Source organism: Anser anser (genome assembly GCF_964211835.1).
Source record: "Anser anser genome assembly, chromosome: 1".
NCBI classification, from domain to species: domain Eukaryota; kingdom Metazoa; phylum Chordata; class Aves; order Anseriformes; family Anatidae; genus Anser; species Anser anser.
The window spans coordinates 172768351-172787863 of NC_139720.1; the positions used below are offsets into that span (position 1 = coordinate 172768351).

The 19513-nt window shown below is 35.2% G+C and overlaps 1 protein-coding gene across 30 annotated transcripts in view; it reads left to right on the forward strand.

Annotated features, from left to right (window-relative positions):
• Positions 1-19513, forward strand: part of PCDH9 (protocadherin 9) — an 803467-nt gene that overhangs the window by 72933 nt on the left and 711021 nt on the right. For 6 of the 30 annotated variants that reach the window (XR_014578269.1, XR_014578270.1, XR_014578271.1 and 3 more), the window contains exon 4: positions 2577-2672. The exons of 23 other annotated variants lie outside the window; for them this stretch is intronic. Coding sequence is in view for 1 of the 7 variants with exons in the window: in XM_083820647.1 (XP_083676773.1) it covers positions 2577-2690 (114 nt within the window). In the remaining 6 variants the exon portion in view is untranslated. Of the gene's footprint in view, positions 1-2576; positions 17245-19513 lie in introns of those variants that run through there. One more of the 30 variants, XM_083820647.1, reaches the window with a different exon arrangement.

The window sequence follows — 19513 nt, forward strand, 5'->3', positions numbered from 1 at the left end:
GGACTAGGAATTCAATATATTGAGGCAGTCAGAGCTGAACTTTAGTTCAGTTGCCATTTAATATCTGCATGCATTAAAAATAGCAGCATAAAAGTTGATTGTTTAAGCTACTCAGTAATACATGCCATGTATCTGAGACTATAATTTGGCATCTGGGATATAGCAACTATTCTCACTAGAAGATTTACATATAATCCAATGATAAATGGTATAAGAAGCAGCTTTTCTTAAAATTGAATGGTGGTCAAGGAAACCAGCTTTCAAATCCTTATTCTCTTCCCCTTTTTTTACCAATAACTATGAGTCCAATGAAGTAGTCATATACCTGATGAATGCTGAACAGGAACATTGCAACAAGAAAGTGCACTGCTTGTTAATACAAACGTATAAAGGTAGATCTCCTGAGCTGCTGAATTTTAGCTGTGTATAGGCGGAATGTAATAAAACAATGTCTGGACAGTTTGTGCACTAGTATATAATTAGCCAGGTACTTAAATTTTCCTTTTTTAGTTGATCTTTTACAGGTGATAGGTAATATTCTGTACATAAAAAGGAGACAAAGTGTCTTTCAGAGTATTTCCATTTATAGACATGCCAGAGAGCTTTTTTGTCATAACTCAGGAACATAAATGTCTGAGCCTCTGAACTGATTAACATCTCCTGCATGCAAATCTAACACAAAAGAATCTATTTACAGCTTGACTTCACAGCAGATTGCTACCATATTAGCAAACACCTTAAAGTAGTTTGAAAAAGTGATGAGTTGTTTTTTTCCTTTGGACTGTGTAACTCTCAGTTGTATACGGTTGCTTTTGCTCTCTCTTTTAAGAATCTCCCCATTACCACCACCATCAAAGAAGAAGCCTTCAATAGGTGCTCCCCATCTTCCCCATGCTGATAGATAATATACACAAAAATAATTTAAGGTATCACATGGAAACCAACTGTTTCAGTCTTCCTGTGGTTGCCTTCTTTACATTTTTACAGATGGCTGGAAGACAACCCATAGAATCTTAATTCAAATTAGAATTTCAATTTGAACATGTTTGAGTATGAATAGAGTGTGTAACCAAGTACCTCAGAATAAATTACTAAAGAGAACAGTTTGGAAAAGATTCTTAAACCAAATTCCTGTTTATCTGTCTCTGCTATACATACAATTTAATATTATATTAATTCAATTTCTGCTGTATAGGTAAAAAATTATCTGAGTTAATTAGCTTATAGACAATGATATAAGGAAGGTTGAATGAGCACTGAGATTATTTTACACTCTTATGCCTAGGAGTGGTTATTTTGGCTCAAGGATGTTGTGAAGGAGAGAACAACCAAGGACAAACAAGAAAGCTTGCTCATTGCTCCCATGTTGTGCCTGTTCTAAATTTGGTTATTTTCATGGAATTCAATCCTAGAACATTCAAAAGCAGCGCTAAATGAAAAGAAAGCATGTCTTGAAAATGGGACCAGATTTTAGTTCTGTGTTATCATCATTACATTGGCATTAACTAAACTACTGGTTGCAATGTACAATGGTTTAGAAAGCACATGCATATATGCACACATATGTTAATTACATACATTTCATTATGCTAAGATAGTTATATTAATGGAGGACATGAGGAAAAGAGAATCAAATAAATGTTTTTATTTATAATGGGCACAGAGAAGAGACATACTTGGAAGTAACACAATTTATATTTAGTTAAATATAGTCCTAAAATAGGAAAATAAATATTTTGAAATGTTTCATAACAAATTTGTAGCTTAGTAGAAATTTTACAATGAAAGAGAAGGAAGATTAGTTTTAAAAATCCACTCATAACTTCTGTGAGCTGCTTCCAGGCTGTCCAGAACAATATGTTGTGAGGAAATCTTTGGTGTAAGTGTACCTTAAGTCAAACCAGTGCCTGTCTTTGAAGAGCTTGCTTATTGTTAATGATATTAAAATGGCACTACAAAGAAAAAGAAATGCAATAAAATTATGCATCATCAAATACATGTCAATGCTGTATTAAATACATACAAGTGTATCTATTTTTCTAGAATAAGTATCTATTACATACATAGAAGCACTCTATTTTTGAAGTTCTAGGACTGATTTCTAGCCTAAGTAAATTGGAATACACTGACTTTGCAGTGTTTGGATGCTAACCTTACTGTTTTATTGGTCTGCCACAGCAGTTAGGAGCCTTAGCGCTGAGTCTGGTTCTATTGCCTTAGATATCCAAGCGTAGAAAAATGCACTGGTAAGACCAGACCTGGAGTACTGTGTCCAGTTCCCTAGTACATGAGAGACATTTTGCTAATGGAGAGATTCCAACAAAGGGCCACAAAGGTGATGAAGGGACTGAAGCATCTCTTCAGAGCTGGGACTCTTCAGCCTAGAGAAGAAAAAGCTTGGGGGTGAAGAGAAAGCTCATTATGTAATGTTTATAAATACCTGGAGGGAGGTGTGCAAAGAGTATGGAGCTGAGTTCTTCTGAGTGGTGACCAATGCCAGAACAAGAGGCAATGGGTACAAACTGGAACACAAGAGAATCCGTCTAAACATCAGGAAACACTTCTTTACTTTGCAGGTGAGCACTGGAACAGGATGCCCAGAGAGGTTGTGGAGTCTCCCTCCTTGGAGATCTTCAAAAAGAACATCTGGACGCAGTCCTGAGCAACGTGTTGTAGGTGTCACTATTTGAGCGGGAGGGTTGGCCCACGTGACCTTCAGTGGTCCATTCTGATCTCAGCCATTCTGTGATTTTGTAAAACAGGGCTGCCACCTGGTGAATTTTTGAAGGTTCATATCTTTCTTCATGGTGCTGGTCTCTTGCAGCAGTATGAAATATCTGGCCTATTTTATGCATTCATCTGAGTTTATCTACTAGAATACTTTTTAACACCCAAGGAAAATAAATGATTGCCTTATGCTAATGTGAGAATTAGTCTTATAACATTTTACATGCAGTAGAAATTATACTTCTGCAAATGCAAGTGTAAAGGATACATCCGTGCTAACTAACATGCTAATTCCTCCTATGATAGAAGAAACAAACCAACTGAAAATGAAAACTAAAATTAGACGCTTCTCATGAATGAAAAGCATTGCAAGACTGAAGGGAGCCAATGTTTTTAAGGATGTGAAATAAATTGGACTGAAACTGCAGCTAGCTCTTGCTTTGATTTGAAGCTTGCTCTTTCTCTTTAATTAAGAGGTCTATTTCCAGTAGATTTATGCCATTAAGACCTTTTTGAGGTAAAAAGATATAAAAACATTGTGTCTTGGGAAACACTGGTCACGTGTGTGAAAACGTATTTTCCATTACTTCTACACATGAAGTACCTTAAATGACAAAGTGTCAGGAGATTAGGGTAAGGAAAATTAAAAAAAGAAAAAAAAGGAATAAGAAGGAGAAGATCTTGTGTGAGACGCTGACATCACAGTTTTTTCAGGTATGTCTTAAAGAGGGTGAATATGGAAGGGAAGGGCAGCTGTTCAACCAAAATAAGGTCACTAACAAATAGAATACCAGACACAGTTTTACTAAAACTGGACCTGACTCATGTTGGAACAATATGAAACATTTTTGCTCAAAAGGACCCTGAAAAGGTTTTTTCTTAAAAGAGCTGGTGGTCAGTCAGCTTTTAGAATGTCATATGAAGGGATGACTTTGTGAAGTGCTGTCATTAAGCCATTCAAGTTTTCATTGTAAAAACCCCCACTTTTCCTTTCTTCATGAGAGTGATGAAGGTTTGCATGATAAAATGATGCTCAAGTATTTTGTCTTTTCAGTCCTATTATATTCTGTAATGCTACTCTTCAATCTATTATATATCAACAGAGCGTTATATATATCAGAATATAATTTGTGTTTTCTTATTGTCAAAATATAATGCAGCTGTGATTAGGACAACAAAAGTTAAAAACACTGAAACCCAGTAAATAATAATAAATCTTTAACAAAATTCTAAATTAACAAAGTCTAGTAGTTTACAAAATATAACCTTATGCTTATTATCATACACAAGCACAATACTAAACAATTTTTAATACAAATGAACTTTAATGTTCAGAGATTTAACAAAAAGGATATATTAGGCTGCCTTTTAAAGGATAATTTCTTCTCTGTGCCTTTCTCAAAAGTATGGCTGTTAACCACTAAGACATTGTTAGTAACCTAAGCACTGTGTTAAGTCAGGGAACAGAATAAATAAAGATTGTGGGAGGTAAAGGAGTTTGGACACCTTATGGTGCAGAGAAAATTGACTGGTAAAAATTTGGAATTCCAAGTAAAAGAACAATTTTCTTTTTGGTCCTGTTTCTGAATCCTTGTTGCTCATATCTGCTGATATCTGTTGCCAGTCTCTTATTCTTAATCCTAGTTCTCAAATAGTTTTCTTGGTTGATTCTAGCCTGGTTAAGCTCAAATAGCTGTTTCTCATATAGATTTGGCTGATTATTTAGCTCTTATGCTCACAGTTTTAATTTTGTAGATTTGTCTGTCTCAGAAGAATTGGCTAGGACTTGTTTAGCAGCAAAAGCTAATGGAGCATTCTGAAGCAAGATAGCCCTTTTTAGCTTCATTTTGGTAACATTAAATGATGTATTAAAGAATTTGTTAAAAATGTTGGCAATATGGCTGATACACTCTTTACATTATTTCTAGCTACACTTGTTTTGTTAGATGTTTAAAATAGAGGAAGACCTCCTGTGAAGTACTTAAAAACTGGCATAGCAGAGATGGAAGGAAACCCATGTCTTTGGATTATTCTGCAAATCCTAATTAAAAAAAAAAAAAAAAAAAGTGAAATTCTAGTTCCTTTGAAATCTTGAAGTACCTCACATTGAGACCATTTCTGCATTTAAATTTTTCATTGTTTTACATTTCACCCTCAATTTTGATATTTTCAAAAGTATGCAAAACATGCAAAACAGTTACTAAGATTGTTTTGCCATATCCATGCATATTTTCAGATCTGTTCCTGCATGTGCAATTGCTAAGAAGTTATAGGGCAGATCATCTCAAGCATGACATCATTTACTTCTGATTAGAAAATGTAGTTGGATGTTTCATACTCATCTGTGCTAGGGGATATTCTTAATAGCATTTTGAAGAAATCTGTTGGGTTTATGTCAAAATCTTTCATAAGATTGCTGATGAGATACACAATGCTACTCATATATAAGATTAATTTTCATTATAAAAATCTATGGACTGTTCTTATTAAGAATAACAGTCTATTTCTAGCTATTAAAATACTTAAAATGTTCTGGTTATTAAAGTACTGAAAATGTTTTGACGATTAAAACTCCTAAACTATTACCACATTAACTGTTAATTTGTAAAATTCTGTATCGAATTGTTGTACACCAACAAATGATAAATCAACAATTTATTACTTGTCTTTTAAAAAATTAAAATGGGAAAAGTGGTCATTACATTTTTCTGTATTTATATTTATCTTGGAGAAGGCTGACTCAGAATTTGAAACTGGATTTGTCTTTTTTTTTTTTTTTTAATCTCATGGAGTTCACTTATATCATAAAAAAAAATATCTTCCTAGTTGTCCACAAAAATAAATTCTGATAACCATAAATGTAAATGCTACTAATCCATCTACATTATGATGAAGACCTAATCTGAAATAAACTTGTAGTCCATATTATTTTCTTCACATATGCATTTAATTTACATTTCTTTTAACTCTCTTTGCTTCTAGAAGTGGATCTTTCTGTCTTGAGATATTTTCCTACCATCTCAGTTTTTGTTATAAACTTGCTGTAAAATTCTAAGCATGATTTAACTTCTTTAATTCTTCTATTTATCCTTGCCTGTGTATTTCAGTCAGTCGTGTTCTCAGCCTAGATTGTCTGTCAAATCCATGGACGTAGATGTCTCTGTTAGAACTCTGAACAGGAGATGTGGTCTGTTTAGTGAAAAATAAATATAAATAAATAAATAAAAGCAGTCAGCTATTTGCCAAAATCTGCAGTTATTGTTTAGAATTAACAAAATGCAGTGCCTGTTTTTTCAGTATTTATTTTAGTTGTGTTTGAAGGCAGTAGGCCAAAATGAGGAACAATACGAAAAGCTACAATTCTATTGATGTTGTTATATTCAGTGCTCTAGCTTTGAGGCTAAATTGGCCCACTGCCTATGTATTTTAACTTTCAGAGGATCTGAACCCAGAGCAATGGACATAGAAATCATTTGCCTGTCAGACTTTTTCAATTACCTGAGAGTTGGTATGGTATATTCTTCTAGAACAGTAATTATAGTTCTCAAGGGATAGGCAAAACACAGAGCTTTCCTTTCAGACAATGCTTGTTGCCTCAGGGGGGAACAATAAACATGCAGATATTCTTAGACAGACACTGCCACTCATGATAGCTGTTCCTAGATGTATAGTATCATAATGCTGAAGAATTGCATGATTATTTGTAAGGCTTTTATATATATATATATATATATATATATATATATATATATATATATCTGCCAGCAGCCTCTAAGTATAAAATAATCCAAAGACTATTAATTTTTCTTCATCTAAGGTAGTATTAGATATGATAGTTTTTGCCCAAACACTTTTAGATTGGCAGGTCTAGACTGAAGGTGAGAAGTGCAGTCTGCTAAAGGTTGCTGTCTTCTGGGTCAGAACTTCCCTACACATTGGGAAGTGCATAAGAAAAGCCAGCCAAGTGCTTGATGGTTCTCTGGTACCTTCCTACGTTCTCCCTGAGGATCAGCTAAATTTTCTCATGGTTGACTAGGAGCAAATGATCAAATATCTTAGCACAATTAATCATGGGCTCTGTCCAAGAGGAAATGTAAAAATGAAAGACTCAGCATCTAATGGAATCACCTTGATATAGGATGCTTACACGTGGGCAAGGCAAGCCTGGATGCTCAGTCTGGGGTGCCAGTCTATCAGTTCACTGGCCAGTGCAGATAAAACTTTGGTGCCAGAATAAGCCCGCACTCTTCCTCTGAATGTAACAGTGTGACCTGTCTACAGGAATCAGAGAGAGAAATGGAAATGGGCTGTCATTCCTTGTCACAGGCAACTGCTGTTCAGAAAGGAGAAAAAGAGGTTCTAAAGTGGAGGCAAAAGTGCATTCCTATTATAAATGTCATTTACTTAAACACCAGGCTCACTGAAAGGGTATTTTATTCATTTTCTTGCTTTTGAAAAATTAAAGGAATATGTCTGAGCGTTTCACCTCAATGATCACAGTGCAGAAAGCAAAGAAACAGAGGTCAGCCGTTAGTTGTCGGTTTTCCCATTACATTATACATCAGAAAATGAAACTCTCTGTGATTTACCATTTGTGTTGTTTATTGCTTTCATCCAGTTTTGGCAAATCCATTATTTTTTAAATAGTATTTAAACCCCAGAATCCTTAATTCTGTCAGAATGTAAATAAATTAGCAGAAATGATAACAAGATTGCTATGACTCCTAGTTCTGAAGGTGCTTTGAATACTGTTGGTACATCACGCTTTCAGACAGTATAATGGTCATTTTTGCAACTGATTCTTTAACAAGTATATTTTGGTTAAGGTCTTTGCTCTTTTAATAATATAAGAATCTGAGGAACTGATTATTAAGAAGAGATTGGACTGTGCACTTAGTCACATGGTCTGAACTTTTGGGTAGACCTGTGCGGTATCAAGAGTTGGACTTGATGATCCTTAAGGGTCCCTTCCAACTCAGGATATTCTATGATTCTATGATTCTATGATTTGAAATATCTTAGGTGGATATTACTAAAGGGATGACATTTTTCAGAGTCGTGTTTGATAGGCTTGGACTCCTTCACAGGAGTTTACACTTTTTCCATTCACAGATACCCACAGAATCGGTGATCCTAGAAACTTTATCCCCCTTAAAAATACTTGAATGACTCTGTTTTCAGGTTTGTCCTACGATTTTACTATGGTCAGCCAAGCCTCTGTATGACTAGAGCGAAGGAAGAATGAAAGGTCTCTTGCATCTTTTCTTAGAAGCAGTACATCTTCCTCTTCTTGTGACTTTATGTGTATGCCTGTGTGCAGGGCAGAAATGGTTTGAGGATGAATGCATGCTGGCAAAGGAAAGAGGGATTGTCTGGAGGCCCCTTGTGGCCTACATTTGTAAAAATGATGACAAAAATGAGGACAGACATGAAAAAAAAAAAAAAAAAAGATTCAGGTATTTTTAGGGACATGTAATTGCTCCACTCGCCCGTTCTGTGGGTACCTATGAATGAAAAGGTGTGGGATTAGGTTTTGAATATTCAGTATTTTAATTTTTTCACTATAAACTGTGGGTTTCACTATAACTCTGTGGGTTTTCTACTGATCTTCTTAGACAAAAGAGGAGAAGCAAACAATATATTAGAAGTCTGATGTGAAAAAAAAAAAAAAAAGATGAGCATAATGTAGTTCTCAAAACCCAGATATTTAATGCAGCATTAAACATCCTTGTTCAAAAGATGAGCTTTGGAACAGGTAAGGTTACTGTTTCCCATAGCTGAAAGGCAAGTAAGATAAAATTGGGAGTTTCTAAAAGAAATACAAAGAGCTGACAATCAAAACTCATCTGCATTGTCTAAACCCAGAGAATAAAATTAACTCAGTCTTGCCTGTCAGAAATACAGTAGATGGATTTTAGGTTAATTATTCTTAATTTATGATGTTTTTAACCACTGAGGACAGGTTTTTAGCTAATAAGAGCCTAATAACTTCACTTCCCAAGATCTCATCTCCCCATCAGGTAAGGCACCACAGGATAGATGTATGTGCTGTGGGAAAGAAACTAAGCTTATTACACGGATTGTTCATGAATTGGTCAGAGTAACCAGATGAACCTCTCATGATTTTTAAATGAAGGAGACTTACAGTTGCCTTTTTATTATTTTATTATTTAACTGTATGTGCCTGCAAGGTTCAGAAACTATTGGTAGTTTGAATTAAGTCCCATTTCAAAAGCCAAATCCTTAAAATCAAATCACTTTTTTTTTTTTTTTTTTTTTTTAATCAGGGGCAGATGAGTGTTGGCTGACAGTAAAATTGAGAGACAGAAATTTCTCAGTTACTTTGTAAAGTTTTTATGAACTCCTATGGAATTAAAATACATAGAAGTTGCACTAACTATATCTTTTATTTCTGAATACCAGAATCTTGTAAGAACCTACAAAATAACAGGTTATCAAGAAGTAACAACACTGTAAAATAAATTAAATCATTGTGGAAGAGCAAATCTAGTATGATGTATACTTGTTGATGTGACTAAGCGGCTTTTGAATGGTTGAAGAGAAGCCACTTTAGTTTACCTACAGTCAAGAACAATGGGAAAACTATATGTGTTTGTGCTATTATGAGTATAGTGAGTGAACAACTTTTGGTTTTGCATTGCTGACAGTTTCAAAGATAACAAAATGTTGTGAGTTGGATTTGCATTGCAATTGAAAATATCTGGTAGGATAAATGGAAAATAATATATTTTCAAATCAACTTTTTAAATTTTTGATGTTAGTTTTGATTATGAGATTCTTCAAATGTTTCTAATAATTTTGAAAACTTAAATTAAATGACATTGTGAATGCATATCATTTAGATAATGTCAGAACTAGAAGTAGTTGTCTGCCCCCTTGGCTTCATAGATATATATATATATGTATATTTTTTTTTATTAATTTACACCTCTACATTTTAGTGCTGTAAATCCGTGTTTTTTCCCCACTTCTCTCCTCTTTAAACTGTGCTCTTGGGCCTGTTTTAGTGTGTATGCATAACCAAGTTCCTTCACTTCAGCACAAATAAAAATAAACTCCTGGAGCCTTTCTTCACCCAGATAGATAGCTGTGTAACTGCATGCCTTTTCCTTGTATTTATCTGACTGTACATACCACTATCCAGAAAATACTCGCTACTTGTTTATGCTTATCTTCTCATATATCTTTTCATTATGTCAACCTGAGTCTTAAGATAAATATATTTTTTCTTTCTCAGAAACAATCTCCCATAGAGAGCTAGTTCTTTTAAGGGTTGTCCCTTTCAAGGTGACCCACTGCATGCAGACTCAGTGACTTTAATTTGTCTTTACCTTCCTCGGGCAAAGCAGAGATCACAATTCAGTAGTCTGCTGGCAAGAAAAAACAAACAGTGACAACCTCAAGCACTACAGCACTTAAAAAAAAAATCAGTGTATAAAAATAAGCAAGTTCATATTTATTTTATTGGCCTTTGGATTTTAGAACTTTTTGAGTCCATCTGGGTGATATTTTCAGACTCTGCCTTGAAACCAGAGGTTATATGCATATTTTGTTTAAAAGGAGCACAGCCTTCTTCCCTCAAAATTCTCATGCATTCTTGTGAATAAGAGACAAAAGATTAAAAAAAAAGAAAAAAAAATATAAAAAAGGTCACAAAATATATAAACGCTGAAAGATGATCCAGAGCAAATTTGGAATGTGCAACTTCCCTTGGCATGTATATCCCTTATCTATATCGAGGAGGGGGAAACAAAGACGGGACATATTTGCAGTCTTTTACTCAGTCTTTTTATTCTTACTTCTTCTCCAACAAAGGTGAGATAAAGGACAGTTTATCACAACAAATAATCTGTTACTACTACAAGCTTCACTTAGTTCAATCAGTGTCATATACAAAACATAAAGTGAAATTCCCATGTGCAGGTGCTGTTTATTCTCATTGTATGTCTTTTTTCATCGGGGAATTGTGTGACTTCAGTACTGAGCTATGAAATACATAAAGTCAGAGCAAGTAGAGATAGTGTTATAAAGGATAGCAAAATGTTTATTTTAAATAGATGAAAATTTCAAGAAAAAGACTGTTTGTTGTCCCATTGCAGGTACAACTGACTCTGAGAGGGTTACAGTAATGATACTTCTGCCTTTGCAAAATGGGGGCAGAAGGGGACTACAGAAAAGCTAAATTTCAAATCTCTTTAACCAATACAGTCTAGGAAAGCCAGCTTTCATAGTAGGATGGAAATATATAAACATTTCAAGGTGTGAAGTCCTGTAGTGTTTTAGAGATTAAATACTGTGAACAGACACAGCAGCTTTTTTAAAGCGAAGGGAGCATTCTGCTGTGCCAAACAACGTTAACATTTTCAACATTAGCTGAAGTGTAGCAGTGGAGAGACCCAATTCAAGTAAACTACTCACACATCAGCTGCTTTACATGTATGTTTCTTACATGGAGCAAGCGAGAAGTTCCAGCAGCTTTAATAATCAATCCCACAGCTCACTGAACAAAGCATACTTTCTGCAGATAGATTTTGTCATGTATTCTGTCAACTCCATCCTTTCCAGATTTGGCATATCACATAAGATCTCTTTATACTGTGGTGCTTAGCTGTAGTCTAAACTTCATTGAATTTCACTGAAAGCAATAGAATTGTGCTCTTTTACTTTCAATATGTATTTGGACCATTGATCTAATTTGGTGCATTCTATTTCATCATTCACTTCATGTACCAGCTTTCTGAGGCAAAACATTTCCATAGAGATGCCTGCACACACATATGGAAACTTAACATTAAAAAAAAATAAAAATAAAAAGTCAATCAAACTCCACATGATACAGAGTTGTACCTACGTAAAAATCACATAAGATGAAAACAGGAAAGCAGTTAAGGAGACTGACTTGACATATTTTCTCACTTGCCTCAGTAGCAGAAAGGACATTTTCTCAGGGCAGAGTCTGCGGCTCTGAATATAGCACTTAAAGCACTGTATACAGTTGAGGCATTTTGTGCTTTAAATAAACCTGAAGTGAAAAAGAAGCAAAAGGATATTTAGAGGAATGAATTAGGAAATGATAATTTAATGCAAATTTACAGGTAATGAAAAATAAGTGTAATTGCCTAAATACACACACACAGATGATCATCTTCCATATTTCAAAATTTTGTTTTGGAAGCTCTGGCTTTGTAGTATACCTTTGAGTTCCTCATTTTGATTTTTATTTATTTATTTATTTATTTTATCCTATACTAGCAAAGTGGTGAATCTGTAGCCACTATGTTAGTCTTATATGGCACAGTAATGGGGGGATATATAGGAAAGTACATATGAAAAATATTTGATAACCTAATACACTAAGACTACTTTGTTTCCAATATTTATTTATAAATCTGTGCTTGAAAAACACTTTATAAATCATATTACTGTGAATTTAAAAGAGATGCTAAAGAAGCCAGGAAGGGAAAAATAAAGCAGCTTTGATTTTTCTCTAAGTCTAGCTCAAAAACCCAAATCCTCTCAAGCTCCTGTGTATCTGTGTGTGTGTGAGTATGTGTGTTGGTTATCTATGATGTTGGTTTACCCAATGGCAGACATCATACAAATTTTACCCCTTTCCCCCTCCCCACCCCAATTAAAAAAAAAAGTTGGCAGAGCATATACAGTCACCTACAGTCACCCAGAGCAACAGAGGGGATTGTTCTAGAAGTGAGAAAGTTTCTGCTGGTATATACTGACTTGTCACTTCCCTTGGGAAATAAATACATCAATGCATTTACCGCCTTATGTGTAATCAAATATTCTTCCAGGCAAAGAGAAAAATAAGTGCTGCTCTCCTTCTTCCCTCTCCAGATTATATGCAAAAATGAAGTTAAACTCACTTTTCTTCTTTCAGCAATCTTGAAAATTAAAAGCAGTGTCCTGTAACTTGATTCAGTTAGAAACAACCTTCCTTATCTTTATTCAGGTGTGTCAAATCTAAGTTTATGGAAAATAATTCTTTGAGGGTGTTTTTGTGTGGATACATTTATTTGATTTTGACATGCAAAGTAATGAAAAATCAGTCACGGTGAGTCTGGATTCAGTGCATGACCTATGTGTGTGGGTAATGACAGTGCAGTGTAGGCATTGGTGCACAATCTGTACAACACGGTGCAGTCACCCACTGGTGAACAGCGTACCCATTGACTGCTCACTGCAGAGTACTTCTTGAATTCCACCAGAGGTGCAAAATGAGCTTTTCATTTCAACACGTTCCTCTGTAGTGAAGACTATTGCAGAGTCCAGTACTCTGACAACATCCTGGGACATTTGTCCCTTGGACTTTATTATTCCTGGCAAGGAGGAATTTAAGCAAAGGTGGTTTGTGACTTTCTCAGTATTGCCACATCAAATTTCCATCTGCTTTATTCCTGTAAAAGAAAGCACTTTAGTGCCACCCTAATGAATATACTTAACTATGAGTTCAACCTGGCTCTTCAGGTGTGCTTTATGGCATATGTACAGCTGTGCTGGAAGTGTTTTGCATTAGCTCAGTTATATTCTTTCCATATTGCTCTTTCTAAGGAAACTTTTGGTGGAATTTGGTGCATGTAAGTTGAGCAAAACACACAGGGGCTTTTTGTTGTTCTAAATTTCTGCTTTTTTCAAGTCATTGTCAGTAGTGCTGAAAATTAGTATGAAATACAATTTGTATTCTCTATTAAAATAAAAAATATTATGAAGGATCAATCTGAGCTTCAAAAGCTTCAAGGGGATTGTTGTTTGTTTTTTTTTTTAATGACAATTCTGTGTTTTCTTGATCAGAAATGTGTAACTAGCAGCCATTTTGTTATGCGCTTAGAGAAAAATAAAAAGCCTGGAAAAGGAGAAAACGGTTCTGTTTAGTGCCAATCATTTATACTTATGTTTCCTTCTGGTAATTCCTTTTTTGTCAGCTACTTCTGTTCCTGTTTGGAAATTTAGTTCAGTTAATTCGTGAAAGCAAAGATAGGGAAAAATAATTATAATAACTGTTATATTCAGGAGATAAATTTTGCCTTTCCAGTTAAAACTTGTTATTTGACAGTGTGTCTTAGTTCAGAGTGTTGCATCTTGAAAGCTCTACAGTCATTTTAGACCTTTGAAATCTCTTCATGAATACTTAATTCTGCATTTGTAGGAGAAGAGTCTGTGCTGGAGAGATCTGTAGTACTGTTCAATCTGTTGCCACTAGCTCTCAGTGCAGATTGTGCAAGGCTGCAGAATAAATTAGTATTATTTTGAAACACCGTTTGTCCACTGGAATGTCATCCTTTCAGATCCTTGCACAGAGCATATGAAATAGCACCAGATGCAGACAGTGATGTGTGTTCCACTATGGTTCTCCCAATTATCATCATGAAACTCTCCTGCCTGCATTGATGTTTTGTGAGAAGAACAGAGAACAGTGCTGGTTCTTGAATGCCTGTTTGTGATGGATGACATTTATTTTCATTTCTTTGTTTCTCTAAAAATGGAGTGAGTGGGCAGGAGGTAGGTATTTCTTTTTGTTGTTGTTGTTTTGGAGGAGAGATCCCAGAGCAGTGTGGTCCATCCACGTGGGAGTCTGAAGCATGGGCAGAGGGCAGGGAACTAGTGGAAAGTGCAGGGAGCAGACATGCCGCAGAAGTGCAGATGTGATGAAAAGAGAACTTCTGAGGGATCTAGAGAGGACTGTCCAGAGTGTGCTGCAACACAGATCCACTCGATCTGAAAGCAAGCCCAGAAAGAAGGAATTGCTTTCAAATATGTGAGAGCTGAAAGGAACGTACTTTATAAATCCACTTTATTTCTGTTGTTTTAGAGAAATACAAACTCTGTTTTTTTTTTTTTCTATTAAAAATATTTGGTGTAGTTTTAGTTCAAATACAAGCTTGCCTTACCATTTTAAAACCTGTTGGAGTTTTTTGGGTACTCTCTCCAATGTAAGGCAGTACCTTTTCATTATAAGTAGAGGGAGTACTTTACTTCAAAGGTCTGGTTGCCTTTGGCTCTTGTCACAACAGATTGAATTTTTTCAGAGTAGAAAATCATATTTATTTTGTTAAACAACCTCCCTGAATTACATGATACAAAAAAAAAAAATAAGTAAAAAAGGTTTCTGTAATCATTGAACTATAGGAGTTGGCAAATGTAAATCAAGAATGGCACAGACTCTGCCCCGAATATTTCTCTTCTCTTTTCTTCCTCATCTCTCTTTTGCTTTCACCTGTTTAGACTTTCAAAAAAAATAAATATATAAACAACAACAACAACAACAACAAACTAGTTAGCATGCAAGGTGTTGCACTTTTTGTCTGCTAGCAATAGCATCTTGAAGACCTTAATATGATTCTGTAAACTGTAAAAATAACCCGTAAAAGAGGAAAAAAAAATACAACGTTAAATTATTTTCTCCTTTTTATAACTTCCAACAAAATTAAGTTTGAGCCACCCAACCAGTGTATGGCACCTTTAATGTACTGAATGCCATGCTGTTTAGGCAAACCAGAACCCATAATAAAAACGATTCAATTAGAGAAGACAGTTAACCACTTTACCCTTAAGTGTAAATTGATATGTGAACTGAACTGAATGGAATTTTCCCACTGAGTTCAGTTGTGCTGGTATCGATAGAATGTTACTGGCTTGTGTACATCTTAAAAGTGAGGAAGTCTGACACATGCTGCAGCAATTCTGGCAAACGTTCCCTCTCAACCTCTTTTTTTTTTTTTAATTTTAAATTTCCTGAGGGTCCTAATTAATAAAGTCAGTAAGAAAAGCAATCACAGTCTATCTGCATCCCTAATGGACTTTCATTAGAAGGGAGGCCAACTTCTTGCCTGTTTCAGATCTTCACTTTTTTGGCCACAATATCAGGCTTGGATCTGAAGCCTTTTTTCTTTCAGGATTTCTGTAATAATTATTTTCTTGCCAGGCAAGCCCATTTTCTAAATTTCATACTGAGGTAGCCTCTCTAAAATAACCTTTTCTTCAGGTTCAGGAGTCTTGAATTCCAACCAAACATCTAGCTTCTTATCGAAAACATCTGTGAGAAGCACACACACGCACACACATAAATGAATAAATAAATAAATAAAAACAATATATTTACATAAAATACCTTCTATACATACCTATAAAATAGCAATTAATCAGCAGAGGTCAAGTACAACCTTGAGGTTGTCCCTGTGAGAATGGCTTATTTAAAACCTCTCAGTGATTAAAATATAAGAAATACCTAGTTCTTATTTTGGCATTTGTTCAAGTAGACTTAAAAACCTTTTCAAGGTTGTAAACTTGACTAGCTGTATTTTACAGATGGGAGGAGAAGGAAGCAACTTCACTTCACTGAAGAAACCAATAGTAAAGTCACATTTAGAAATTCAGGCCTCCAGGCTTCCTGTCAGTACTCTCTAGATCCCACTTACAGTCAAATAACATAAAATGAAAGTTGTCTCAATGCCTGTTCTAGATGAGATATTATTAGGGTCATAGATTTACAGAGGTTTGTGTCCTTTGACTTTTAAACACAAGTGCCACAATTTGTTCTAGGTGCATATTATAATAGCGGTAACACTAAAACATGGGAAATAGGTAGAAATAGATGGTGGTTGTGGCAAAGACATTTGGGTGGAAGATTTGGGCTCTTGTTCTCACTTTGTTAAGCATCAAAAGACTTGAAAATCAGCATAGAAGAAAATGTGGTGACTAATACTTTCCTAATAAGACTATATGACATTCCTGACTAATTCTAATGTGAAAGAGAGAGGTCTCCACATTCAATGTTTTCCAGCAGACCTTATCTGAATTAGTGTTCAATTTAAGTTCAGCCATTGTTTTGAGAATGAAGAGTGCATATCAGGACACTCCTGCCCCAAAACTAAGCAGTAAAGAAGTGAACGTTATCAGATGGGATAAAATATTAGATGTTAATCTTGTAGTCAGACTGGGTTCTCAGCATAAATTGAACAAGTCACATTCAGAGTATCAGGCACAACACAGCACACAGCCAATTGTTGGCAGCCTGTTGGGCTGCATCTCTCGAGAATAAGATCAAGTACCCAGAATTGAAAGGGAGAGAAAGATAATTTGCTATGGAAGTCTTAAAACTGTATTCAATTTAGGCTCTGCTTAACCTCCAGGACCTTTATGAAGACAAGAGTCACAGAAAGTCAGAAAGGAGTGAACAAAGATAGATGGGAAAGGAAGGATAACTAGGTCAAAATAGGAGATGAGAGAAAATGACTAGGGTATTAGTATAAAGTAGAGGAAGGATGGCACAAGTGAAAGAGAGGACCATTTTTTGCTAGGGCAGACGTGGAAGGAATCATCTTTCAGAAGTTTTTCATCATCCAGCAGTATCTAAGCCAGGTACCTTCCTCATCCCATTTTGTCTCTTGCTCGTGCACCCCTCATGTGCTCTTCATATGGTAGTGTAGCAAGATACAGAAGGTAGTATATTTTGCCTAAAGAAATCTTTTTTTTTTTTTTTTTTTTTTTTTTTTTTTTTTTTTTTTTTTGCGGGGCTGAGACATTAGTTTGCCCCATGCTGCAAGCCAGGCACCGGGAGCTGCAGCCATGGCAGGTCTATGAACCATGCAGGGATTTGGGCTCAGTGTGGCCTCTGTGCAGGAGTGGCAGTGAGTCAGGGCTCTCGTAGCAGCGGGATGCTGGGGCAGTTCTCAGAGGTACAACCCAGAAGTGGAAAGAAAACAGAAACTGGCTGCTATGTGAGCCATTCAGGGTGTCCATCCATACCTGTGCTGTGTCATTTCTTGCAGCTCAAGTGCTGTCATAGTTCAAACCATCTTCATTACTTTGCTGTTTTCCTCTGGATGGACCATTTAAAAAAATTAAAAAATCTGCTTTTTGAGACAAGACAAGAACATACAGTATTTAAGGTCACTGTATTTAAAAGCTCTATTTTCATTATTGTTCTCTTTTAGTACTCTGAATTCTTCAGACCTTAATAATATTGTTGGGCTTTTCGACTACTGTTGTACACTGAACAAGTGGTTTTGTTGAACTGTCCAAAATACTTTCCACATCTTTTTCTTTGAATAGGCGCACTTAATTTAGAACCCATTTATACATCGGGGTAATTCACCTTATTTCATACAATGTGCATTGCCTCTTGTCTACACTGAATTTTATCTGTTGAGCTTCTTAAACAAGTAACTTTGTCCAGCTTTTCTGAAGTTCCCCCTGGCCTTCTCTAATCTTGAGTAACCTGTGTCATTTTGACTGTAAGTTTTAAAGGTTCCATTAATACTTTAAATAGTTTTTAATTTTTTGTTTTGTTTTGGGATTGGCAAGGCAGTATCAGAGGTACATTGAGAATACCTTTGTTCAGCAGAGCTGCAGTAATTGCTTCTGTCTCTTGTAGCTTGAGGAAAGTGAAATAAAGTGAAAATACCCATTCATAACAAGAAAATGTAAAGTCAAATAGGCACAAAGTTTTTAATATTTAATTTTCCACATTATAAAGTAGACTTCTTCTTTGCCTCCCCATAAATACAGAAATGGATAGGATTAATTAAACATTAAACCATTAATCTTCCTAAAAGAAAAGTCCTTGTTGGTCATGTTTAATATAATTTATTCCCAAGGTGATCTTCCCCCTATCTGAATTTCCACCATCACTGGTTTAAAAATAATTAATAATAAATAAATATTTTGTTATCATATTGTTCCTATCTTTTTACTGGAGCAGAAGGAGTATTATTTGGTAAATCTTCTTTTAATTAAATAATTGACTGGAGGACTGATTGCATAATGGAAATGTGTGACATTCAGTGCAGCCACTGATTTAGAAATGAGACAGTGAGTCTGTGGAGAAAAAAGGGTTTCTAGGCCCATAGGCTCTGGTGAAGAAGCATATTTACTTTCTAGGCTGTTTGCCTTCTAGGAAAGTAGGAGGAGCAGGGAATGAAGCCAACAGAATGGGGCCACTAGCATTTTTAGCTGATTATATGCAACATCAAGAAGGTACTATTTGTATCTGTGGGATATTACTATCGGCTGACAGAAACAGGAAACAGGAAACATATGAAGTAAACTCAACAAAGCAAAAATATGCCATCAAGGAAGAAAATATACACCAGAGAACTGCTTTTATATATATATATATATACATATATATATATAAATATATGTATATTATATATATATAATATATATATATGTAAAAGTAAGTCATGCTTGCTTAAATTACTTAAGGATTCCATTCTGTAACCATGAGCATATGAACATAACTATTGCATTGGCAGTATGTATTCTTTAATTTATCTCTATTCCTAGCTTTGTTACTTTGTTGAATATGTTGGGGCTAAATGGATATTTCTGGTCAACATTATAAATGTAATAGCACTAAGCAAAAATAATAGTTACTAACATATTTTAAAAATATAATGGGAAGAAGTAAATAGTCTTTATAGACCTTTTATAGCCATATAAAATGGGGGAGGGGGAGGGGGAGGAGGGGGGGGACAGGAAATGAGGGCAGGATATATGTCCGTGTAGTGTATTTCCTAATGTGATATTGGCAAATAATGAATTGTCAGGAACTCTCTGAACATGGGGAGATAGGAAACTTTAAGAAACAGTCTGAATATTTTTACCTATTTTGAGACTCCCTTTATTCCTCCATGGACAGAAAAAGAATTCTAATCCATTAACTCAGACTTTACCTACTCTCTTTTGAGCAATAACTCTACAATTTTTAGCATTTTCTTTTAATCTCACAATGGTATATTTACTATCTTAG